The following is a 24,135-nucleotide window of genomic DNA, read 5'->3' on the forward strand; positions in this document are numbered from 1 at the left end:
TCGCTGGAATAGGTAGCGCTCGTGTACCGCGCATGCGTTTCACGCTGAACTATCAGAATGCTCGACAGGTGACATACTCATCCGGTCCTCCTCGCGTCATGGCATACTCGTAGATATGGCGGTTTCAGCGAAAACGAATGCGCCAACGGGCTTTTTCAAACACAGGCAAGTCGAGACGATCCGAAACCTGTTTTGATAAACACCGATCCATCATCGCAACTCATGGGAGGCTTCAGGAGCAACTCAAAGCAAGAAGAACCCGCCATATCAGCATGCGAGGGCGACGTGTTTCCGTCTCAGCATCGTTTGTTGATCACCAGGTTTCCCAGCTTGGGGAAGTGATAGTCTTGACGTCCTGTGCGGCAGATTAAGTTACGATCTCGACAATTCCGAAGATTGAGTCTCTAAGGTAACATGCGAGAAGAGGTCAAAGAATCCCAAGTAGATACTTAGGCATGTAGTTTGATAGGCGCGGAACCACCCTGAAGCGGCTCTGTTGCCGATCGTCTGCCAAGCTTCAGGAAGTCGAGCGGAAGTGGCCACGGACTGCTGGGCACACTCACTGTAGAAACCCCACTGTGGGGACCTAAGTAAGTACCCAACTACCCCGCCAAACAACCGCAGCCACACAAGCTGCAACTCCAGGCTACAGGCGCTATCGATAATCTCGTAAAGGAAGAAGCTCTCTGAACTGCCTTTGCAAGACAACAAGACCAAAAGTATTGCGTCAAGCATAACGTCTTTCGCATTGGCGCAGCAGATTCCCTGATCATTGACTTAAGAAAAGTATCTCTACCGTCGATATGGCTTGTGCCGAAGTCTCCGAGGCCATTTCCCAGGCCGGAGCCTTGCCTGACAACCAACAGCCCGCCGCCTTCGAACAGCTACTCAACAACTTGCAATCCATTTCATCTCCCCAAACCATTTCCGACGACCTCAAGGCGATCCTAGAAGCTGTGTTCAGCAGCTCCATCGGAATCGTGCTCGTACGAGCCATAGTCTCCCAGTTCGTCGCCACCCTGAAGAGCTTGAACAACGCCGACCTCTGGATCGAAGTCGGCCAGCACACCCTCGGCCTGCTCGCGGCGCAGCAGTCCACCTACCTCGACCAGGCCGCCGAGATCTGCGAGCTCATCGCGGACGGCCACGAGCAGAACGAGGACAACCTCGAGGCCGCCAAGGTCCTCGCCGAGATCCCCTCGACAGCTCCCAGCGCAAGGTCACCAACGAGGAGCGCGTCAAGATCTGGGTCCACATCGTGCGCAACTACCTCGAGATCGACGACACCACCACCGCCGAGACCTACCTCAACAAGCTCAAGAACGTCATCTACACCGTCAGCGACCCCGCGCTGAACCTGCACTTCAAGCTGTCCCAGGCGCGCATCCAAGATGCCAAGCGGGCCTTCCTCTCGGCCAGTCAGGCCTACCACGAGATCAGCTTTTCTCCCGCCATCTCCGAGGACGAGCGGACACATACACTCGGCATGGCGGTCAAGTGTGCCATCCTGGCACCGGCTGGCCCTCTTCGAAGCAGGGCTTTAGGAAGGTTGATCAAGGACGAGCGATCCGTTAACTTGGAGGAGTTTGGCATCCTGGAGAAGATCTTTTTCGACCGCTTGTTGGTCCCGGCCGAGGTCGATAAGTTCGCCAAGGAGCTTGCACCTCACCAGCTTGCCACCACCTCGGACGGATCCACCGTCTTGGCCAAGGCCGTCGTGGAGCACAATCTGCTGGGTGCCTCCCGTTTATACAGCAATATCGGCTTCGAAGCCCTAGGCGTGCTACTGGGCCTTGATGCCGAAAAGGCAGAGGACACCACGGCCAGAATGATTGAGCAGGGTCGACTCGTGGGCAGAATAGACCAGATCGACCAAATAATCTGGTTCGAGGGCGGCGAGGCATCAGGAGAAAAGGGCAGTGGCAGAGCCGAGATGACCGTTGGCAAGGAAATGCGCAGATGGGACATCAATGTCCAAGCCGTTGCAGAAGAGGTTGAAAACATCACTAACGCTTTGCAGCGGGAGTTCCCTGTAAGTTTATACCGAAGCACCCATCTATTATCCCCAAACTCAACTGACTCCTACGTCCCAGGACTTCGTTGCTGCAAACCTTGTGGTATAACACTAGCGAGGTGATGAGATAATGATCATGAGAACTGGATACAAGGCGTTACAGGCGTATGAATAGGCGACTCAGAAAGGCTCTCCCCAAAAAGAGCCCAAGATATACTCCATTACTCCGTGGATTTCAGCGATCCGCTAAGACACAATAGACTCTCTGCCTCTAGCTATAGAATCAGAAATTGGTTTAATCTAAATCGGCCTTCCGAACCACGATGTAGCCTTGACTGAGTAATTTGGGGTTACCCCTTTCCTCCTCGAAGATCATGTCCTCGATCATCTTGCGTTGCCGGGCGTCCGAGACAATACTGCTAATCTCGGTGTTCTGCGCCTCCTCGAGCTTCATGATCTTGAGCAAGGCCTCGGCAATCTTCTGGCCCATGCGATCATAACCAGCTGCCCTCAAGTGGAGGCCATCGTATTCCCATATGCTGCCTCTCTCCTTCGGATCCATAGTGTGATAGGGTAGAGCCTCGAAGAGGTCAAATGTGTAGCTGCTTTGGTCAGAAGAGGGGTCTACCGATGATACGAAGGGACTCACAAATTCCGTTGCTTGTGTGCCTTGATGGCCCTGTTGAGTGCGCCCCGTTTGTTATTACTTAAGGAGCTCTGGTGTTGACACTCCGGGACCGTCAGGGCAAGAACCTTGCCTCCTTTAGATAGTGGTATGTCCCAGCATTTCTGCAGGGCCTCGAAAATGTTCTGTTCCGGCAAGCCCCATGCCATATCACTGCATAATCAATATCTGTCAATTTTTGATCCTTTTTCCCCTTTACACACTCTGCTTTCATGATGATGGTATAAATCACTTACTTGGTTCCGCCAAGCACTATGGTCCAGTCGTACTCGTCTTCGGCCCATCGGCTCTGCATACGGCGCCGGAACGTCCCGTGGGCCACCTGATCGCCCGGGACCCCGTCGACGTCGACCGCGACGGCCAGGCGCGGGTCCGCCGCCTCGAGCACCTCCTCGAGCTTGCCCCCGTACGGGTGCGACTCTGGGTACCCGGCCGTCAGCGAGTCGCCCAGGCATAGGATCCGGAGCGGCGTCTTCTTGGGCGGCTTCTTCTGAGTGGTGGCCATCATTTTTTCTCGCTTGCTTTTGCCTGCTGCGCTGTTGGCGGCTGGCTGTGCGGGTTTCGTTGCTTGGGGTCGTTGTTTATTGTGGTTGTTGTCTTCGGTACGTACTTACCTAAGCAGCAACAGCTGGCGGTAGGTATGTGAGTTCAAGAGGAAGCCGGGTGGATCATAGAGGTTGAGAGTGTGTGGCAGGGCAACCGCTGAACGGCTGGAGTGATTCCTCTCTACAGAAGCGACGCAGAAAATTCACGTATTTCTCAGTGGGAATGAATGCTTTTCACCTATGCAGTACGTATGAGTTGCCAGCCCGATGAGTAAGGCTGGTGAAGGTGTACCTTGTGGGTTGCGTCAGTTGAACCAGCCCCACCATATGATACATGATAAGTGAGGGGCAGGCAGCAGGCGCACGATACGGGGATGGCGGGGAACGAATGCTACAGGGCACCTGTTCTCCCTGGAGATTTCTTAGGATCCAGTCATTAGGTTACCCATGTTAACCATTAAAGCAGGTATCCAGACCTGAATATTGCATTAGAGCATTATTGAGTGCGTCGGATTCATCCGTTGGAGCACCTGATTCCCCATGGGCTCTTGCCAGAACAGCCTGACCCCTTTCAATGTTATGACAGGTGGCAGGTAAGCACAAATACATCGTTGATCGATAGATTGCGTGCCTAATGGCGGTCGCTCTGCCTTCTGCTCCAAGTCTTCCAGACACCCCAATAGCCCGGTTCAGAGAAGTCACCCACACACCTGATTTGAGGATCATGGTTCGGGACTTTCCTTTCGACCCGAGGCATCTTCTAGGATGTATCTCTTGGTGGTATCTCCGCATCGAGGTCCATCAAGGTGACCGCGCCCGACTCTCCGAGATGTGCGGCTCGTCCGAACAGACCCCTTTTTGCAAACGAACGCCAAGATGAAACAATGGCCAGAACAACGTGCAGACGAACAGACGAGCGTGTTCATCAAGCCCATCGAGCCCATCCTGGCTGACACTTGAGGGGCCCCACTATTACCCATTGCCGAACTTGGGGGCCGTTTTAGGTCCTTGGCACCGAATTTAGCTGGCCTGTTTCAACTCGGTTCGACATGCTCAACCTCAGATCCATATCAAACAATATCTTCGAGCTTACCGGTTGTACTTGCGTACATTGCGAAGTCTGAGCTTTCATGACGAAAAGACATAGACCACGCACGTTGGGTAACATGGAGCCATGTTTGCCTGCCAGATCGGACTGCGCCATGTGGATCTTACCCACGCTTTGGTCTCCCGGCTCGGGTTTCTCTTTTGTATCGAGCCCATCGCCACTTGGGCTTACCTACGACGGTATTCGATGCGAATACAGCTAATGGGAAACTTCGACGACTTCTGGAACATATGCGTAGATGAGGCATCGAACCTTGCTATTACATAGTCGTGCGGCTTACCATCTGGCGTTCTCGCTGGCCCTCACTCTGATGTGGTAGGCTTAAAAACGAGAGGTCCCTTCTCATCAGACTGACTTTCTCCTGCTCGCATCCTCAATTCCAATCTCTTGTGCCAGTCACATCGTGCTTCTTCAGTTCTCCACAAGCTGTGCTTGTCTTTGCTTTCTCACACTTTCCTTTTCACAAGTTGATATATCGCTTTACACTGCCAAGATGCGTGTCACACTCTTCGTCGCTTCTCTCATCGCCGCCGTGGCTGCCCTGCCCACCGTGCCCGCCTCGGCTGGTGACTCTGCCATAGCCGCCCGTGCCGAGTTTGCCAACGATGATTTTGAAATTAAGGAAGAGCCTGATTTCGTGTAAGTCCCATCCCCTTTTGATTTAACCCCTATAAATTGAGCCGACATGATGCTGACCAAGGGGACATACAGCAAGCGTGATTTCCCTGAGGATGACTTTGAGATCACCCCCGAGCCAGATAAGAAGTGAGTTTCTGTCCTTTCCCTAACCCCGACCACTATTCAGGTAATTATGGACTGACGCCGAAAAGGAAGCGGGACTTCGCTGAGGATGATTTCGAGATTCCTGATGAGCCAGACAAGAAGTAAGTGTCTCGATGGGCATAGTCTGATCATGAAGCTTCCAGTGTAGCTGACACCTTGGTAGGAAGCGGGACTTTGCCGGGGACGATTTCGAGATCAAGAGCGAGCCTGACAACTAGACCTGCATGTGGTCCACTGGCTCTGCCACCGGGGAAATGCTAGTACTCACAAATGAAGTTATGACAAGCCTGTATATAGGTAGCTTACATATGAGAGTACGTCAGTTTTCGCGGTATGATTGAATGCCCCAGTGCTCCAGTGCCCCAATGCAGAAATCAAATATTTGATCAAATCTTCCGTGAGACTTGAACGACCCCCTAGCTACCCAATGCCGAGACCGAATCGATGTGTCCGTGTACAAGTGCTTCCATTGTAACTGTATTCGTTCGCCCATTTAAATTACACCCTTCATTCTGTCTTGGTTGTGTCATGTGGAAAAGATACCCAGGAGTGAGTGACACGTCTTGGTACTACTCGTGCTATGGCAAGCGAGATCCATGTCACCTCTAGCCATCCATCATCCAAATTGCACCGTTTTCAATCACACGTGGGACTCGTACATGCAAAAAAGTAACAGTAATATGGTCGTCAATGGATTTAAAAGCCGGCTCCCAGAATGTCCTTTTCCTTGATGTCTTCTGCCCTGCAAATCTTCAGCTCTGATCAGAACACTCTGCTCCACCAACAAGAAACCTGTTTAACTACACAATCCTCAAAGCCACTACCAACAACAACACTCAAATACAAAAAACACACTTTTTTCCTCTTTCGGAAACGAGCCTTATCTTTTGACGAAATGGCACCACTCATGGCCAAGATGCTCACTGCCCTCCTCCTCGCCCTGGCACCCCTATCCGCCACGGCCGCCGACGCCGCCATTACGAGCACCAGCTGCTCGACCATTACCATGACCATGACGATCCCATATAGCAGCAGCTCGTCGGCCCCGGCCGCGGTCACCGCCGCCGCTGCCGACATGGCCGACCTGATGGGGATGCCGGCCATGCTGGGCGTGGCGGTCGGGGCCGCCGTGGCTGCCGCCGTGGTGCACTGATGAAGCTGGGAAGAGAAGAGGCAGAGAGATCCACCAGAGAGGAAGGAACCCAAGTGTGGGATTTGAAACCAAGACATTGAACGAGGTTGTAAGGTATGAGGTCGCGGGGTCTCAATTGTATGTTGCTTGGTTGCTTCCTCCTGTTTGCGCCGAGATGACGAGAACCTGGAATTCGAAGTACGTTAGGTACTGGGTTGTGCATTCATAAACCGTCGCTTCCCTTTAATACATATCAGCGGAAAGAATGAGTACCCGCCACCTGCCTCCAGTCAATGATCACCTATCAAATGTCTTCAACACCGGGCTTCTGCTGTTGTCGACTTGATCTCACCTCCCCTGGCTCCCGATAATATAGGAGTATATGGGGGATTTGCAGGCGCTGAGCAATCGCGTCTTGACCATGCTGATGTTAGAGAGACCATACTCATATCTTGGGTTATATCGTCGCTAATCGCTGCCGCCACACTACAGAAGTGCTTGGTTCTTTCAATAATTGGCCGGCCATGAACAGAAATACGGGTGTCTGAACTTCTCAACGGTACATTAGAGGTCATGTGCCCTTGGCGTTCAGCTTCCTGTCTATTTCCGAATAGCTCCATGAGTAGCTACCGTAGCAATGGGATAGCTGGCTCCTGTTGAGAATAATTCGAGTTACATCAGTATACCTGAGCGAGTTTCCAAGCTCGATATTCTGATTCGGAGGTACGTGAATTTTCATTTGCTTTTGCTTTTGGTTCGAGCAGGAATAGCTTGCGAGGCTTTCTGAATATCCCACTTCTACCGCTGACCTGGATATCCAAACATAACAACTCTTCCAACATTTACTTCAATATCAACACCCGAATCATTCAAGGATCCAAGCAACAATACTTACGACTCTGATAACTACATCTCAGCCCAGTATCAATTTGAACACCGTTCCCAACAGCCATGGCCCTTCCATCGAAAGCTTTTCACAAGTGGGTAAGTGAATGGGAAACGCATACCATCACGAAGACAAAATGGTGTGACGAAGACAATGTCGCTGTCTATCGCAACAGAATTAAGCAAGAAGGCACTTGCACCGCTGGCGCTATTCGATCATTTATTCTAGACAATGAAATCAGCGTCAGCTCGACCGCCATTCGAATCGTCGACATCAGCAGGGAAGGCCTTGGCAGCAAGGGCGTTGTACCGCGAGGTTTATGGAAAGCCTTTTGCCTTGCTATCGAGGTCTTCAGCTGCCATCACCCGAGCCGGACCAAGCTTGTCAAACTGCTGGCTGAGTTAGCCAAGCACGACGACATGCTACAAACTTGCCATGGTACTCTCTAGGGAACTTTGCCTGGCTGGCACTTGGCTATTCGGGATCACGTTTCTGGTAGGTGAACACTTCCACTCGTTCCGATCATGACTCACATACATGGCGCTCCAGCTACGGACTTACCGTCCGAGTACGATGCCGGCCCTCTCGAGGAAGTCCTTCAATACCAGGGCTTACGGAGAATGCTATACAGCGTCAACGCCTTTGAAGCTGACTGGCTTTGGGCCGGGTTTCAAGGGGGGACATTCCAAGAATGTTGGACAAGCTTAGATCGGGCTAGATGGCATTTGAACCAGACGCTAGAGGTTTCAGTAAGCGATGTGTCGGTCTCGTACCTTGAGGATGGTTTGCCTAGGGTAATAGCATGGATATGTTCTGCCGGTCCAATCATTTTTTGGGTCTGTACAGAAAGCGTTCGAGATGAGACCAAGCCCTTTTGGTTTCACCGCGAGTTGTGGAATCATTGGAAGTCAGGCCTAGAATTTATATGGGCTCAACGCAATATCGACCATCTACTCGAATTGAAAGTCGCCAGAGCATTGCAAACAATGGCGGATATCGAGGCCCGGGCCTGTTTCCGACGGACAGACTGATGATGGGTTCTTCAAGTAGCTAGTCCGGCTACAGAGTTACTATCAGCTGTATGAGATCGGCTGCTCCATGACTAGCTAATTTTCCAACACGAGTCGGCTACGCCGCTGTAGGCCAGCTGTTCCGTTACCAACTTAACCACGCATAGCAATAGGACGGCCCTGTATGAAACCCGCTTGAACCCTCGACGGTTTACTCGTCGCCCGTCTCTCGGACCGTGGAAGTCTGGAACGTGACAGGGAGCCACCTCAACAGCCGCCTCGACGCAGCCGCCGTCGCCTGGGAGGTGGGCTCAACTTCGGCCTCGGTGCTGATGGGTATGACCGTCAGTTCGTCCCCTGGTACGGTTCGAGCTCAGGCGGGCTTTCGGGATGTTGCGGGTCGCCCCCCTTGCTGCCCGCCACGCAGACCATGTCGCCGACGGCCACGCCGCAGTACCCGTCGGCCTTGATGGAGAGGCGCGGGTTCAGGGCTAGGAAGTTGGCCTCGGAGAGGAAGTATTTGATCCAGAAGTCGTGGCAGGTGTCGCCGGCAACGACGGTATGGATGAGGGTGCAGTTGTCAATGACGGAATTTATATTTGAAGAGCCACTGCTGCTTGCTCCTGTAGAGGTAGTAGAGGCAAGGGGCTGCTCCGAGGTGGTTGCGGATGTTACTTGCACTGGGGAGGAGGAGTCTGTTGGGTCCGTTGCCCCCGCCGCCGTGGCGGTGCCTGTCGGAAGGCAGATTACCTGGTCGATGTAGACGAGGTCGCAGTCGTTGCTCATCTGCGGGTTGGCCTGCAGGATCTCGTTGGGGGTTGTGCCGTGCGCTCGGGCGATGGCATTGCACGTGTCCCCTTTCTTGACGGTGTACAAAGAAGCGGCGTCGCAGGATGCCGGTGGGGCTGGGATATCGGGTAGAGGAGCGGATGTGCTCATTACTATAGAGCAGTTACCCGTTAGCCACTCATTAGGTCCTCTTCATTTTGGAAACATTCTGGTTGTATCAGCTGTACCTGTCATTGACTCGTCAGTACCGCTGCTCGAGTCGGACATGCTTGTCACCGGCGCGTCTGTGGTGGGTTTGGATACAATGGGCTGTACGTGGAGAGCCGCGTATGAGGACATCGTACCAATCGATACGCTTTCCGTGGTGGACGATTCCGAGAACGAGTCCGAATTGTCTACACTGCCCAAAGAGGCCCCGGCGGCGCTGAATGGAAAGATGGTAATGACTGATGTTACTGTTGTAAAAGGTGTAGAAGTGACGGTCATTGTTGATGTTGACGAGTAGTCGTCGTCAGGGGTATTTGTAGTATCTGAAGATTGCCCCTGAACATTGCCGACAGATAGGATTGCAAGGAGCAAACCGATGGCCCCAAAGTTCAGTATCGGTGCCATGGTGTGAGATTGTTATTTGTGCTGTCTTTGTTGTGGTGTTTATTTTCGTAGAGTAGGCAGTATCGAGACTTGTGAAATCTATAAAGCAAATCAGCCAGAATATGTGGAAGTTCAAGACTTTATACCTAATAGGAGCTATGACTACATACTCAGGTTTGTGTGTGACTCGAATGAAAAGTGCTTGAAACTGTGCTTCTTTGACTCGATAGCAAACATTGTGGAAATCCTCCTTTTTACAGGTGTGATATGGTCTATAAGAGCCAGACCATCACCCCTACGCTGATAACATGATTACCCCTAATTACGCATCCGCATCTGCTTCAAGTTCGCCGCTGCAAGCCTCCGGAACTTTGCTCCTGGGATGGGTCGCATGCTGCATTGATGGATATTTATGCTGCATTCAAGCCTGATTGCACCTATCTTTCCAGATTTTTGATATGCATGAACTTCTCGCAACACTCAGTGATTTCTGCCGGACAGATTAGGTAATGGCAGTGATGAGTTGATTATGAAATTGCTGCGGAGGATGAATTTTGCCGGTCAGGCTTTATCTACATCCCACTCAATTCTCTCACACAACGGCAACCCATTATTTCGAGCCTTCCTAGCCTTTACCTGTGGGCTCACAGCCATTTGCCAGGGATTCCCTTGCGAGACAGGAATGCGCCACCATCTCCATTCTCGAGGATGGCGTCCGCACAGAATCTGGTTATCCGTGGAATTTCTGCCAAGTCCAAACATGCCGTAGTAGTGGTATTTTACTGTTGGTTCTTGGTCAATTGACATAGAAAAGTCAAATACGTTGCTGCTTATGCCAAGAGTTTCTCCGAACCCCCATGCCCATTGTCAGGGGTGGGGCGTAGCTTGGGACGTCAGCCGTAGTTGTGGGGGATTCCACACAGCAACCAAACTTACTGTGCATGAAACCAACAGTTGCCTGGAGAAACCCATCGCCCCAGAGAACCCTATTATGCATCGGCTTGTCATCTATTTCAGTCTTGCCGGCCAGTGCGCGCGCGAAGTCGTTTAATATTACTACTACTACTACTACTACTACTACTACTACTACTACCACCACCACCACCACCACTACTACTACTACCATAGTACTAATACAAACCATGGGACACTCCAAAAGCCACCAAGACCTGGTAGCCGAGCTGCTCAAGACCGCCAAGACCCGCAATATCGAGGCTGGTATGCCCATGGTCATGCGGTGGGTTCCGCGCGCAGCTCTCGCGGCCGGCGAAGCTTGGGCCAAAGCCAACGGTGGAGGACCGAACCCCGTCGAGAAGCGCATGCTGGGCCCTGCCGAGACAGTCTTGCTCGGCGCGCCGCCGCCGCCGACGATGGGCCCAAGGGAGGCCGCCTCGATCACTTTCTCTACTCGCAGCGGCGGCAGCCCGCGGTACAGTCGGTCGATTACCAAAGATCAAACCAGCGGCAGCCAGGCAATTTGCGGCCTCTGCGGGACCAAGGAGGCGATGAACGATCGTGTCCTCGGCGAAGTCGGCGTGCCCTTTTCTCATCGCGGGGGATTCCTCCAGGGTGATCTGGTGGAGCGGCTGTCTGGCTTGGGCGGATATGGACGATCTCCATGGAAAGGACGGTGGTTGTAGGAAGACTAAGCGGGTAGTGATTAAGGAAGAACACATGCATTATCATGTATTATTAGCAGTATGATACCCCCCAGCTCTTATTGGTACAAAACCTCCTCAAGCATTCCACTAGTATTAGTCCCAGCCTTCGCCCCTTGCTTTGCCCCCTTGCTAAATAACCCCGGTATTGCACTGAATAGTGACAAAAGCACATTTGAAATAAGGATCTCATTCCTTTTCATGACTCGGGGTTCAATTGGACCGGTGGCGGCAGATTTATGTCGCCGGATAACACCTTCAGTGGCCAATCCATGCACCAGCGGAGATGGATAGGCATCAGCTGTTCCATCCCATGAACATCTCGTTCCATGACCTCGTATTCCCCTGCCCCATTCATCCACCAAGCAAAATCCAGCAACTTCATGAGCACCAACACTCTCGCGTAGAGTGCCATGGCGAGAGGCTCGTGGCCGCGTAGCCTTCGGAGGTACCGGGGCCGAGCATCAGAGGCCATGGTCCCGATGTAGCGGCGCAGCGTCTTGGCCCCTGACCCGGAGAAGTGGGCGCGATAGTAAAGTAACACGCAGGCCTTGGCGTCGGCGTACATCTTTTGCTCCTCAAGTTGCGAAGTCACGTCGGCGGTGGTATTAATGTCGAAGCGGCTCAAGAGCGTAGTCATGTCCGCGTCCAGTGCTTGCAGGGCCGCCTGGCGCTCTGGACCCAGATCTTCGTCCGGAAGCGTCGAGGGCACGATCTCGTAGTCGAACCATCCATACCCCAGCTCCGTCAAGAGCGCCAGGCGGTGGGCGTAGAGCCGGCTGACGCCACCCACCATGTCCCAGGCCTCCAGTGGTAATTCATATGCCTCATTGGGCCGGGAATGATGGGAAATGAGCCAGTAGAGGTTCGACAGCACGACGGCAGACAGCCAGATCGGCTCTGCTATGTCAGTATCGATATGCTTTACAGCTTGCCGATGATATACGAGGCTCCTGTCGAGGTAGCGTTGATGACTACGCTGGGAAACCAGTGAAGCTAATGAGCGAACTTGCGAGGTTCCGAAGTTGCTTGCGGGTTCCCCAAACAAGTATCGTGGTTTTTGTCAGCAGCGTCAGCAAGCATGCGAGCTAGTGTCCCCGCAGGATCGAAGCCGCTCAAGCCAAGCCTCCATTTAGTAGCCAATCACAATCCAAAGCGAACTCGCGAGGGTTCCATTAGCGATCCGCCATTTTGATTGGCTGTGTTTATGAATGAAGCATTTGGTACGCATCAGACTCAGGAAGTCTCTTGGATATAAAAATATGAGTCTTGCCCCCTACGAGATCCTGAATATTTCAATCATTCAAGCAAAACAACAACAACAGCTACCATATAAATCCTCAAGACCTACTTCCAAACAACCCAATGGCCACGTTTAACGAAGAAACTACCGCTCAAAATGTCATCGATGCTCTCGGATCGGAAGTCGTGGGAAAGATTTGTATGACTAGACTGCGTCCCTCATTCGTTTCCAATCTTCTTCATGACTAACTTTAATGTTAGTTGTCATCACAGGGCCCAGTCAAGGTGGCATTGGTGCATCGGCCGCCATCCACCTGGCCAAAACCAAACCGGAAAGGTAAAGCTCAAACTGTCGACTACCCCGATATACATTCATATCCTGACTAGCCCGCTTTTATCACCCCCCCCCCCTTTCCCACTCATGGCTGAACTCCCACCTTTGTTACTTATTACCAGCCCCTGAGCAGATTCCGGTCTACAAGAACTTAACGGAACCGACCTGCCCGTACCAGCAGTCGGTCACACCAGCTGGAACATCAAAGTGGTTGCCCGTTTCGTTACAGTTGGGACTGGCATAAGCGCGCACTACGTATCTCGTCAGCTTTCCGCAGTCAGGCGACTCCAACCATCACTGCTACACCAGTTTCAAGACGGTCTCTGAGGGGGGTACACTCAGTGGCTTAGGGCAAATGCGTAACGGGCTGCAGATGGATCTTACAAGTGCGCGTGGCGTAGTTCTGCTGGACCAAGGTGCTGGCGTATTCGAAAGGGATGTTGTTGACGATGCATTGACCGCCGGCGCCCTGGAGCCAGACCGTGTCCTCGACCCAGGTGCCGTCGCAGCCGTTGCCCGAGTAGAACTTGGCGTAGATGCGAGGGGTCTCCTGGCGGGCGGCGAGGCCGGCCTCAGCAGGTGCGGCCATGACGCTGGAGGCAGCAGCGGCGAGGAGGGGGATAAGGCTGGTGGTGAACTGCATGGTTTCTTTTTTGGCCGGTTGTTCAGTCTTTGAATATGTGTTCTCGTGGTTTCAGGGAGATAGTATGTGAAGCTGAAAGGGGCTGTTTGTAGATGACGATAATGAGAGATTCTGGAATATCACAGGCTGGAAACCGACCCCCTTATATATCAATTTTGGATGGTGAGCCGTTGCAGTGATCTGTTTCTTACTACCACTCAAGTTTTCTACAGATTGGCTCAATATTCTACTGTCACGTTCCAAGCGATCACCATTGTTATGGTACCAAGCCTTCTTCTACACGGAAATACGGCACGATACTCACGGTACCCCAGTATGCGCCACTAAGCCTCAATCCATTTTTGGTCATTGTTCAATCAATTGAGATGGCAGCAACGACTGTGTCACATAGTTTGAGTCCTTGTAGGATCTCTCTCCTCAGCTTGTCAACGCAGGGGTGTCAGATTATCGTGCGATGTGGCGGCCACTTTGCCCTGGAATGTGCTTATTGGATATCGAGTTGGAATTGAGGTGATATCAGACGACTACTAGATATTTCTCTTCTAGCGTCATACGTCAGCGTATCCAATCTCGTCACACGAGGTCGATCAGAAAGCCCAGTGATTCTGCCCGTCTTTGCGTGAAGATGTGCCCGAGCCTCCAGATAAAAGTGAGGGCAATGCTGAAGTGCTGTCTCTTGGACGACTTTGAGCAAGGGGAGCCGCCGCATTGCTGTCTCTCCACAACACGGTGGCCATATTGCACCTAAAGTAGACCTACCTTGTAGTCTGAACCTAAGCAGCTCGGGATCTTATGCCAAGACATGTGGTAATCATGGCGTCCCCTCATGTGACGCTTATTACTGGGCGAGCAGGGTGCGGGTTGCACTTGGCCAATCGGAAGAAGCGTTGCAGGGTGTAAGCCCAGGGATGGGCGCCACCCACCCAACGGGTTCCGGCCCGGTGAGCTGGTCTACAAACTTCAGCCCTACTTAGATTGTCTCCGAAGTCACCTAAGCACGCGTGCACGACTGTATCCCGCTTGACCAGTTGTGGTATGGAACAGACAAAGCAGGACGCTTATGTCTTGGAATTAGGAACATCTAGAAAAATACATACCTTTGAATCTAAGCTGCAAGGCAGTGTTTTGCTTCGAGCCAACTTGACTCGCCGTTAGCTTTCAGCCCTGTTGTACTGGGAGACATCAGCTTGATCCTGTACTAGCAGAAGCCCGATGCAATGCGCTCAAGTCAGTCGGGTGAAACGGGTCGCCACCCGTTGGCTTGACGTCGTCCGACGGACATCGGACTTCGAGGAAGTACTGAGTGGGAATTATGATCTTTTCGGCGCCGGGATGATGGAAACACACATAGACGTTCCCTTCTTGTTACGTCCACGTGTTCATCCTCAACCCAATGCAGCTCATCGTAGCAAGATTTACCGTTGCCAACACCTCACTCTGTAGTCGGGGTTTGCATTAGACCTGACCGTTTTCGCCTTTTCATCACGATCCGTTTGAGCGAGATTTGCCGACCAGAACTGGGCGTCAATAATGGGGCTGCAGTATGACGAGGACGGGAGGCCATATATCTATACGTGAGTAAACTCTTCGCTGGAGTTTGGGAAGACCAGGTCTCGGTTTTTGTCTTTTACGTTTAGGTTCAACAGGTAAGAATGAAGGTTAGAGTGTGAGGTGACAGAACGAGCCCATATCCAACATCCAGATCCTGCGGCACTGTCCTTATTGATGACCAGAACCGGCAACTGGCTGTTTCAAGAATAAAATTGCACCTCTAAAGATATCCAATCGTGTTATAATAAATCACCAGAGCGACATCGAGGCAACAGCGCCTGATAGTCGAACCGTACTTAGACCGCTGCCACCTGTCTCGTGAATTATCCCTCTTAAGCATTTCCAGCACGTAGAACTTGGATAAATCCAGAAACCCCTATCCAAGCGCCCATGCTGCGCATCTACTGTCAATCGAGCCTGTATGTAAATCAGTGCTGTAGCAAGTCGTGCGACCCAGCTACCGTGAGCTCTAATGATGCCTTCTCTTAGGGGAGGCTCGAGAATATCATTCCAAGCCTCGACAGACAAGAGGTGATCCATTTGGACAGGGTTGGGATCGCAGCTACACTGGGACGTTCCTGGGTGTATTGGCCTGACAAGGAAGGGACTGAGGAGACATCTGAGAACATCAACGTCGCCAATCCAGCCCCCTTTGTGATAAACAGACACGACAGATTCCAAGAGGTGAATCTCGCTATCTTGGCCTTGACGATCGTACGACTGCACCAAGGGTACATAATAATCGGTGAACGACAAATGCATGGACGTCTTTGAGAAGCTGTTCTCTGGGAGCCCGTTGAAGGGTGTAGTACTGACAAAGCGCCAGGACCCCTCGTCGGGAGCTGAGATCATTGGTTCGTTTGGGGGTACTAGAAGCGTTAAGCCAGGCCGTCCGACGTTCCCCGCAATCCTCCTGAGTTCATGAGCTTTAGGGGTTTCGAATGGATCACAGGTGAGCTTAAACTATATGAGTCAGCATACAGTACAGCACACTTGAGGCTCGATAGGAACGTGACCAACCTGCATGGACACATAGATGCTGTCCTCATACGCTATGGCGAACACGCGCCTCATGCTCGAAGGCTCGATATCGAAACCGCCTTCCAAGTTCGCCACGCAAGCGAAAGCATCTTCAAGACTCAGCACCTCATAGTATCGTGCTTCTGCTGCTGCTGATCTATTCCTCTCAGCTTCCGATAAGAATTCTGAGGCACTTCTGGCATAATCCGCGTGCTTTGCCCACTTTGCCTCGCACAAAGGGTGGTTGAGCGCGTTTGTTGAAACCCGTGCATCCGGAAGTGCGCGGTAAATCCGATGTGCAACTCTCAGCGTCCCAAGGGTCCTGAAATCAACACTGCTATTCAATTGAACATCAAAGTGGTGCAGTAGTTTATCGTTGTCAAAAAGGTCCGAGTTCAAGCACCATATCAAATCTTCGATGGTTGGAGGAGCCAATGGTGGGGGGCGGTTATCAGGCCAACGAGGGTTCGCAGCCGCTAGGTCATAGTAGACGGCAGCGAGGTCTGGATTCCCATAGTATAGTTCGTAACGGCGGTGTGTGAATGGCCGAAGTGCATCGTACGTACTCTCTATAGTAAAACTGTTCCTGGAAGAGCCAAGGTAGGAAGAGATCTTTGTTGGTAGGGTGTTAACACGCTCAAGTGGGTATGATTGGCCAAGAAAAGGCTCGGGGACCCAGCGAGTATGGCCATATGTACTTTGATCCATTGTGTTGCCTCCTGTATGTGTGCTCGCTATACCACAAAGCGGGTTGCCGGATACAAAATCATCCTCTGTGGAGCTGATCGAGTACTTGATGATCGTAAATCCTCTGAATGCCGGAAGTCGTGAAGCCATCCGCCTTAAGAATGCGATCTGCTCATTAGTTCCTTTCAGACACATTATGACACGAGAAAAGTCGTTGAAGGAAAAGAATGAGTGGTGACCGATTTTTGGCATGAGTTTCTGCGATCTTTTGTAGCCGAGAGCGATTAACTTATGAATTATGTCCTTGGGAAAGTCCTTGGCATCGAGGTAGCTGGCAGCAGCTCGAGTAAGAACATTGATTCCATGTGAATGATCGCGCAATAGTGGATTGCAAATTCGCTCTGCCCTGGTTCGAAGGGAAACTTGTTCCGATATTCGCGCCTCGCGCTGCAAAGCATCCCTAAAGGCGACAAGGAAGCGTGCTGGTATATAAGCGTCTTGGCCAAATATTCCCCAAAAACCAAGGAATGACCCGAATACTGCTTGAGTAAATTGATCAAAGGTGAGTCTTTTGGATTGTAGACTCAGTGATGCCTGGCTTGGCACCGGTCGGCCATAGTGCTTCAGATGTGCCAGAGATAGGGACCAGTAAATACCTTGAGCTTCGTCCTTTGCTCGACTTGAGAGACCAAGAGTCAAAGTACCCCCTGGCTGCACTTCTGGGTCGTGGAAATTATGAACTCGGGGTAACGCGCCGGCGATCATGATGTCGGGATATAGGTGCCACGCACTGAGTGCGAGGAGACAGGGACCACTGTTTCCAGCTTGCGGCATCCCCTTGATCAGTCGCTCCGTTACCTCGAGCGCGGAAGACCATCCAGAGATGACGCTGTGGTACACCGCCATATGGTCGTTGATTGGAACACTCAGGTTGGCTATTAGCAGCATAAGTTGATCTTGCTGCTTGACCTTCACACGGTCGGCTGTTCGAAGCCAAGCTCGGACACTTGCGTCCCATTCAGCAAGGCTGGCGCGGGGGGTCGATGCTTGCGCTGCTGCTGCAAGGGTAGAGTAGTGTATGGCCTCATCCGCGTTGAACTTATCGCCGATTTCCTTCCTCCTCTCCTCGACGATCTCAACCCATACCGACACCGCCTCGTTTGCAGGCCAGACTCGAGCCAACATACAAGCGAGGAGTTGGACATGTAAAGCTGTGGGCGATGATGTTGCTGCTGCCCAGATGGAAGTTCCGTCGACGCCTTTATGAGCGGCAAACATGCTATTCTCGAACTCGGGCGGGTTGCTCTCTTCGCTAGACTTGGCAATCTCCAATACTCGATTGCCATAGGCCTGAAGAAGACAAGGAGTTGAGGGAAGCATGCCCTCAAACAACGCTCCTAGCTTGCGCGCGGTGAGGTGAGTCGAACCATACTCGGCGTTTTCCTTACGCCTTTTTGATAGCGCTGTTCCTAACTGGCCGAATTCTTTCGGCGCTTCGCATTTGATGAGTGTGAAATCGAAGTTGAGGTTCGCAGCAGTGAGGGTTATTTCATTCGTAGCAGCTGCGAGCGCGGCTTGTACTTTCCCAATAGCTGCCATCTTGCGTACCTTGGCACAAACCGGAATATCCTTATAATCAAAAGTATTAACAGATACACGAGATTAATGCATCGCGATGCGTTTGATATGCGCGAGTCAATCGCGCATACCAGAACCTTGATGATTACAAAGTCGGAAATCAAAAATAAGAAGGTAGTGGCTGGGTTCAAAACCCTCCAGACAATGCCAGAGCCTTGCAAGGCTTACTCCCAGATAATGTACGCAGAAAGTCCACATCAAGTGCTCATGTCAGCCTGGACGACTCTCCAATGTTCAAATTGCTCTCAAGTCACACGAAGCTAGCGTCAGTCGCTGGAGATCTGCCGAAGAACTTTTGGTTGGGCGAATCGACCGGTCAATCAAAGTTCCGTTTCTACTGCATGAATGATTGCAGTGCTGACGTGGCCATGCTCATCTCCTTAGTCCTGGGCGAGTGGCTCTCACGGTACGACATACTCTACAGGAGCAGCTTAAATGTGAGGTTGGTATCACCTACTATACAACCCTCATGTGCAGCTGAGATCTTCTAGCCATGAGGATATCCTAAGAGTTGTCCCAATGATACCCCAGGAGACTTGAAGCGATACCAGGTCATCGCAAATTTAGATATCAGCTTTACTGCCGCTTATCAGAAAAGCACTGCTCGATAGGGGGCCACGATGGGTTTTGGGAAGCTATTGGTAACACAGGTGCAAAATACAAATTAACACAAGAAACACATTAAACCGAAAGGTGGTATACTCTCATAATACGATTCACTATATTCAGCTTTTAGTATTACGAACGAGTTTATATTCATGATTACCTATATATTATATATATACTAGAGAAACGAACTAGTCTAACACGGAGAATATATTCTAACTGGAGTGATTCATAGGAAATTTACTACCGTCGTCTTTGGTAGCGGACTAAGCTAGCCAAGACGTACACCGATTATCATCATGCATCTGGAAGTCGGTCCGACTGCCAAGGCAAGCGCGGGGATGTCTCCATCGCGGGTCCACCCCTTCCCCGTGGTGGCCTTTCAAGCGGGTATGTGATTCGGCAGTTTCCCGAGATACTGATCCAGACCTAACAAGAGCTACCTATTTCAGATGTACTGAGAGCCGTGTGAGGCATCTGTAACGACGTCTTTTGGTGTCAGGTTCGAATGGAACCAGATTGCAGTCCTTGCCAATCACCTCTTCATCTCTAAGTCGTTTCGTACGGACTGGTCCCTCGATCGCAAATATAACTCCCAGCCGCTTAAACATTTTGACGAAAAAGCAATTCGGGGGGGGCATGGGGGCGTGGGGGGGAAGCCCTAGCGCAAGAGCAGCACTACATAAACCACAACGTCAGGGGTTAAAAGAATGCCGATCCGGAGCCCCGTATCGGGGTATGCACCGCTAGCGGTCGGGATCTGCCCGACCGGGAAAATATCGACTCAAGTCTGACACATTCTATCCACCCATGTGCGCCCTTTTCTCTCTTTGCCATGGCAGCCTTGCAGCGATCTTCATCACAGTTGCCCATTGCGTGCTCTTTCCCCTTGCATTCGCTCATGGTAGTCGAACAGTATACCCATTAGCTTGACGGGGTGATATCATATCAGAGCTAGAGTGAACTTCGCGGCAAAGCTATCCCGAGCTTTTTCTTGCCTTGTTGCCTTAGTCATGTAGTATATAAGCTGCCGAGCTCACCCCGTGCTTGACACACCTGGTTCGCTACCGGACAGACCAAGACTCGATCCTTGCTTGACCATTCGCGTCAGCCCCTCAAGATGTTCGGAAAGCTCCTAATCCCCTTACTCGCACCCGTGGTAGCCGCAGAATACTGCGCAAAGCCACCGAGTCCCCAGGACACCAACATCTGCGTCGTCGAACCCGGTGCCGATGGCTCCGACTCGGCACCGGCCATCCTCGAGGCCTTCGAGCGCTGCGGTCACAACGAGGCCGCCTCGGCCCAGGGCCGCGGCAAGGTCGTCTTCAAGAACGAGACGTACCACATCCAGAGCGTCATGAATACGACGGGCCTGAGCAACGTCGACGTCGACCTGCAGGGGACCCTGCTGTGGGACCAGAACATCCCCTACTGGCTGAACCACTCGCTGCCCGTCGGCTACCAGAACCAGTCGAGCGCGTGGCTGTTCGGCGGCGAGAACGTGCACTGGGACGGCCACGGATACGGCACCCTGGACGGCAATGGTCAGGTCTGGTACGATTTCGTGAACGGCACCAACAACTACCCCGGCCGTCCTCACCAGATCACCGTCACCGGGTCACGCGATAGCGTTTTCCAGGGCATCCGTTTTGTTCAAAGCCAGATGTGGTAGGTTCTCACTCCCGTAATCAGTAACTCAGGGAAATGGCACTCATCCTCATTGCTCAGGACCGTCACCGTCATCCACTCCGAGAACATCTTGATGGAAGACATCTACGTCAACAGCACCGACGCCAAGCATGAAGTCGGCTTCGATTTCTCGTCTCTGAACGTAAGTCATCACATGTCGTGCTTATTATGCACCCCCCTTCGGAATCATAATATTAATCAACGACAACAGACGGACGGCGCCGACACCGTCTACGCCAACAACATCACCTTCCGCCGCTGGGTCGTCGACAACGGCGACGACAGCATCGCCATGAAGGCCAACTCGACCAACATCCTGATCGAGGACTGCCGGTTCCACACGGGCCTGGGCATCGCCATCGGCAGCATCGGGCAGTACGCGGGCCAGTTCGAGACCATCGAGAACGTGACGGCGCGCAACATCCAGATCCTCGACAAGATGCGCTACGGCGTCTACGTCAAGACCTGGACGGGCCGCACCGCGGGCTACCCGCCCAACGGCGGCGGCGGCGGGCTGGGCTACGCCGCCAACATGCGGTTCCAGAACTTCACGCTCGAGGGCGCCACCGGCATCTTCGCCGTCACCCAGTGCACGTCCTACAACGACGCGACGGGCGGCTGCGACACCTCCGAGTTCCACATCCGCGACCTCGTGCTCGAGGACTGGCACGGCACCGCCGTCAGCGACGTCGTCGCCGCGGTCCAGTGCTCCGCTGCCAAACCCTGCACGGGCATCGAGATCAAGAACATCGACATCGTGGACACGGTCAACGGCACGGCGCCGGCCAACTACCTGTGCGACAATGTGGTGGATCCCCAGGGGTTCGCCTGCACTGGCCCGACTTGGGAGGAGAACAACAGGTAGTAATAATTGGCGCTCCATTAAGAATGAGATCACGGCCGATATATCGATATATATATAAACAAGCCCCATTTGCTCAACTTTTGAAGTATGAAACAGTGATACTGGCTAAAAGAAATCCGCATGTGAACCGCCAGTTACGGAGTAAAAGAGGACGGAAAATGAAAACTGAACGAGGTAAACTGAGAAACCTTGCCATGCGTCTAAGTGACGGGCTGCGAGGGCTTCCAAGTGATATGGTACATGTCACGATGGTTAGAGCTTGGAAGTTAGAGACTCCTTCTTCGCCAGCTCCCGGAGCTCCTTCCTCAAGATCTTGCCCGAGGGGCTTTTCGGAATCGCAGCAATGTAGACGACGCCTCCGCGAAGCTGTTTGTATGGTGCGACTTGCTTGGCCACGAACGCCTTGATCTCCTGCTCCGAGACCTGCTTGGGATCCGCTACCACGTATGCACTGTGCTGGGTGTCAGCTCTCGAGGCAGAATGAAATAGGGGCAAGCGAAGTACGTACCGTGGAAGCTCCGTGTCATTCCCCTCGACTCCGATGACTGCGACGTCTTGGATCTTCGGGTGAGACAGTAAGAGGGCCTCGAGCTCTGCTGGGGCCACTTGAGTGCCTTTGTATTTGATAAGTTCCTGCGTCCAAGTTAGCCAACTTTCGTCAGTAAGATCAATACACTATCGGGTTACTTGCCTTCTTCCTGTCAACGATGTACAGCATTCCCTTTCGGAACACCCCGGTATCGCCCGTGTAGAACCAGCCATCCTTGAAGGCTTCGGCGTCAGCCTTGGGGTTCTTCCAATACCCCTTGATAACCACCGGCCCTCTGACGAGGATCTCGCCCTCTTTGCCAGGCTCCACATCGTGGCCGTCATCGTCAACAAGACGCGCGGAGTGGTTCGCCACCAATGGTCCAACCGTGCCAGGCATGTAGAGTTCCGTCTCGAGCGGCACTACAGTGATACTACCCGTCGTCTCGCTGAGTCCCCACGTCTGGCGGAGGCGTGTGGTGCCCTTGCCCAGTTTCTTCCCCACAGCAACTTGAAGCTCCTCGCCCATTGGCGCGGCACCCGTGATGGCGTCCACCCAGGTGTCGAACTGATCGGTGACGTTTGGCATCTTAGTGATCAGGAGGTAAATGGGCGGCACGCTGAAGCCTGTGGTCATCTTGTACTTCTTGGAATCCCCGCAAAACTTCGCAAAGTCGAATTTCTTCATCCAGTACATGGTGCCTTTCATGTAGGTCGAGTTGACAAGGTAGCCCATTACCCCCGCAATATGCGCTACCGGCAGATGTGCTATGCTGATATACTCGTAATCCGGTCCGCGGTACTTAGCGTTGTACTCCTTGACGGGCTCCAGGACCAGGCTGCTCTCCGCCACGAGATTCTGGTGCGACAGCTTCATGGCCTTGGGGAGACCCGTGGTCCCGCTGGAGTAGAGCAGACATATCACGCTGTGGTCGAGCTCGTGCGTGTCGGTGATGCGACGCCAGTCGAGCTCCTGGTTCGAGATGGGGACCTTGGCGCCGCTGGCGGCTTCGTACAGCTCGATGTGCTTCTCTCCGCGGTAACAAAGGACGTTGCGCGGGGGAAAGCCGACGAGCTTCGCGGCGGTGATTGCGTTCGCCTTGGAGTCATCGTTGCATACGATGACCTTTGGCGTCGTTTGCTTGAGCTGATAGGCTAGCTCTTCTGGTGTGGCCGAAGGGATCGTGGAGGAGAAGATTCCCTCGGCGGCCAAGGTGGCGTAAAATACGAGGGGCAGCATGAAGTGGCCGCCCGAAATATTGAAAACGACATCCTGAGATGGACCCTGGGCACCCACACCGTACTGGTCACGGAGGACCAGCGCCAGCCTCCTGAATTGCAAGAGGACTTGGCCTTTGGTCAGGCAATTGGTAGGATCATCTATTCCATGATTGTCAATTGCAGGTTCCTTTACAATGAGGTAAAGATAGGTTGCGGCCAGTGCAAAAGTTCGATCCGATGCGCTGGCAGCTGTAATGCAAAAAGAACGGAACCAGCTTTACTGACCTGCATCTGCATGCAATATTTTGGTATCAGGTGAGTAGCATTGTTCGGATTCTGGCAGATGTCAGTCACTCAAAAGTGTCTCACAGGCTTCGGATCAATAATTCCATACCAAACAGCAAGGTCAGTACATCGACACTTGGCACCGTTGAAGTCCTAGGGGACTTGTATAGCGTGCCTTGGGCCGTCTTTTCGACCACGGACGCCATCTCGAAGCTAGCGTTTAATGAGTCTGGCTCTTTTGGCTGCGATGACGGTTCCCAGTATCAGGACTGGAAGTGAAGAGGAGGACAGCACGGAAAACGGGCTATTGCAAATTGAACAGAATTGTTCAGGAACAGTCTATCAAGCTACGCGTGACAATTGAGTTTGATTACGGGAAGTACCGCGGTTGTTGGCATTAAAGACAAGGAAAGGAAACCCTTTCGACTTCCTATCCCTTCTTGAATCGCGGCTGTTGATAGCCAACAGAAACATCCATGCGTGCACCTGGTGTGGCGGTAAGCCGGACATGGCAATTCTCCGCACCATTCGGTCTTGGTCAGGCCTGGGTGCGCAACCGAGGCGCCGAGGCGAACGAAGAAACGTATGTGCAACAACTGCCGTGGGGCATTCATTGAACTTAGCG

At 52.5% G+C, this 24,135-nt stretch overlaps 12 protein-coding genes across 12 annotated transcripts; 5 read left to right on the plus strand and 7 right to left on the minus strand.

Annotated features, from left to right (window-relative positions):
* Positions 1 to 803: 803 nt before the first annotated feature.
* PG994_005786 (PCI domain-containing protein) lies at positions 804 to 2,123 on the plus strand (the record flags this gene model as incomplete). Its single annotated transcript, XM_066857195.1, has 3 exons — positions 804 to 1,181; positions 1,214 to 2,032; positions 2,094 to 2,123. 3 exons carry the CDS (start codon positions 804 to 806, stop codon positions 2,121 to 2,123), a joined length of 1,227 nt encoding a protein of 408 aa, XP_066716464.1.
* A 186-nt stretch (positions 2,124 to 2,309) lies between these two features.
* PG994_005787 (SGNH hydrolase-type esterase domain-containing protein) lies at positions 2,310 to 3,207 on the minus strand (the record flags this gene model as incomplete). The annotated part of the gene is made up of 3 exons (XM_066857196.1): positions 2,310 to 2,616; positions 2,664 to 2,852; positions 2,936 to 3,207. 3 exons carry the CDS (start codon positions 3,205 to 3,207, stop codon positions 2,310 to 2,312), a joined length of 768 nt encoding a protein of 255 aa, XP_066716465.1.
* Positions 3,208 to 4,845: 1,638 nt separating this feature from the next.
* Positions 4,846 to 5,353, plus strand: PG994_005788 (uncharacterized protein; the record flags this gene model as incomplete). The annotated part of the gene is made up of 4 exons (XM_066857197.1): positions 4,846 to 4,991; positions 5,064 to 5,117; positions 5,183 to 5,236; positions 5,299 to 5,353. 4 exons carry the CDS (start codon positions 4,846 to 4,848, stop codon positions 5,351 to 5,353), a joined length of 309 nt encoding a protein of 102 aa, XP_066716466.1.
* Positions 5,354 to 6,051: 698 nt separating this feature from the next.
* Positions 6,052 to 6,288, plus strand: PG994_005789 (uncharacterized protein; the record flags this gene model as incomplete). The annotated part of the gene is made up of 1 exon (XM_066857198.1): positions 6,052 to 6,288. One exon carries the CDS (start codon positions 6,052 to 6,054, stop codon positions 6,286 to 6,288), a length of 237 nt encoding a protein of 78 aa, XP_066716467.1.
* A 930-nt stretch (positions 6,289 to 7,218) lies between these two features.
* On the plus strand, positions 7,219 to 7,602 carry PG994_005790 (uncharacterized protein; the record flags this gene model as incomplete). The annotated part of the gene is made up of 1 exon (XM_066857199.1): positions 7,219 to 7,602. One exon carries the CDS (start codon positions 7,219 to 7,221, stop codon positions 7,600 to 7,602), a length of 384 nt encoding a protein of 127 aa, XP_066716468.1.
* A 906-nt stretch (positions 7,603 to 8,508) lies between these two features.
* On the minus strand, positions 8,509 to 9,564 carry PG994_005791 (LysM domain protein; the record flags this gene model as incomplete). The annotated part of the gene is made up of 2 exons (XM_066857200.1): positions 8,509 to 9,104; positions 9,297 to 9,564. The coding sequence occupies 2 exons, from the start codon at positions 9,562 to 9,564 to the stop codon at positions 8,509 to 8,511; spliced, it is 864 nt and encodes a 287-aa protein (XP_066716469.1).
* Positions 9,565 to 10,673: 1,109 nt separating this feature from the next.
* PG994_005792 (uncharacterized protein) lies at positions 10,674 to 11,093 on the minus strand (the record flags this gene model as incomplete). Its single annotated transcript, XM_066857201.1, has 1 exon — positions 10,674 to 11,093. The coding sequence occupies one exon, from the start codon at positions 11,091 to 11,093 to the stop codon at positions 10,674 to 10,676; it is 420 nt and encodes a 139-aa protein (XP_066716470.1).
* A 307-nt stretch (positions 11,094 to 11,400) lies between these two features.
* On the minus strand, positions 11,401 to 11,997 carry PG994_005793 (uncharacterized protein; the record flags this gene model as incomplete). Its single annotated transcript, XM_066857202.1, has 1 exon — positions 11,401 to 11,997. One exon carries the CDS (start codon positions 11,995 to 11,997, stop codon positions 11,401 to 11,403), a length of 597 nt encoding a protein of 198 aa, XP_066716471.1.
* A 921-nt stretch (positions 11,998 to 12,918) lies between these two features.
* PG994_005794 (uncharacterized protein) lies at positions 12,919 to 13,420 on the minus strand (the record flags this gene model as incomplete). Its single annotated transcript, XM_066857203.1, has 2 exons — positions 12,919 to 13,028; positions 13,162 to 13,420. The coding sequence occupies 2 exons, from the start codon at positions 13,418 to 13,420 to the stop codon at positions 12,919 to 12,921; spliced, it is 369 nt and encodes a 122-aa protein (XP_066716472.1).
* A 3,814-nt stretch (positions 13,421 to 17,234) lies between these two features.
* Positions 17,235 to 18,277, minus strand: PG994_005795 (uncharacterized protein; the record flags this gene model as incomplete). Its single annotated transcript, XM_066857204.1, has 2 exons — positions 17,235 to 17,272; positions 17,335 to 18,277. 2 exons carry the CDS (start codon positions 18,275 to 18,277, stop codon positions 17,235 to 17,237), a joined length of 981 nt encoding a protein of 326 aa, XP_066716473.1.
* Positions 18,278 to 20,042: 1,765 nt separating this feature from the next.
* Positions 20,043 to 21,476, plus strand: PG994_005796 (glycoside hydrolase family 28 protein; the record flags this gene model as incomplete). Its single annotated transcript, XM_066857205.1, has 3 exons — positions 20,043 to 20,590; positions 20,651 to 20,753; positions 20,823 to 21,476. The coding sequence occupies 3 exons, from the start codon at positions 20,043 to 20,045 to the stop codon at positions 21,474 to 21,476; spliced, it is 1,305 nt and encodes a 434-aa protein (XP_066716474.1).
* A 252-nt stretch (positions 21,477 to 21,728) lies between these two features.
* PG994_005797 (uncharacterized protein) lies at positions 21,729 to 23,716 on the minus strand (the record flags this gene model as incomplete). Its single annotated transcript, XM_066857206.1, has 5 exons — positions 21,729 to 21,927; positions 21,985 to 22,090; positions 22,164 to 23,384; positions 23,511 to 23,561; positions 23,620 to 23,716. 5 exons carry the CDS (start codon positions 23,714 to 23,716, stop codon positions 21,729 to 21,731), a joined length of 1,674 nt encoding a protein of 557 aa, XP_066716475.1.
* Positions 23,717 to 24,135: the final 419 nt, after the last annotated feature.

The sequence above is a fragment of the Apiospora phragmitis genome (assembly GCF_038363925.1).
Source record: "Apiospora phragmitis strain CBS 135458 chromosome Unknown utg000006l:1.0-5683423.0:1.0-5690449.0, whole genome shotgun sequence".
In the NCBI taxonomy this organism is placed as follows: Eukaryota; Fungi; Ascomycota; class Sordariomycetes; order Amphisphaeriales; family Apiosporaceae; genus Apiospora; species Apiospora phragmitis.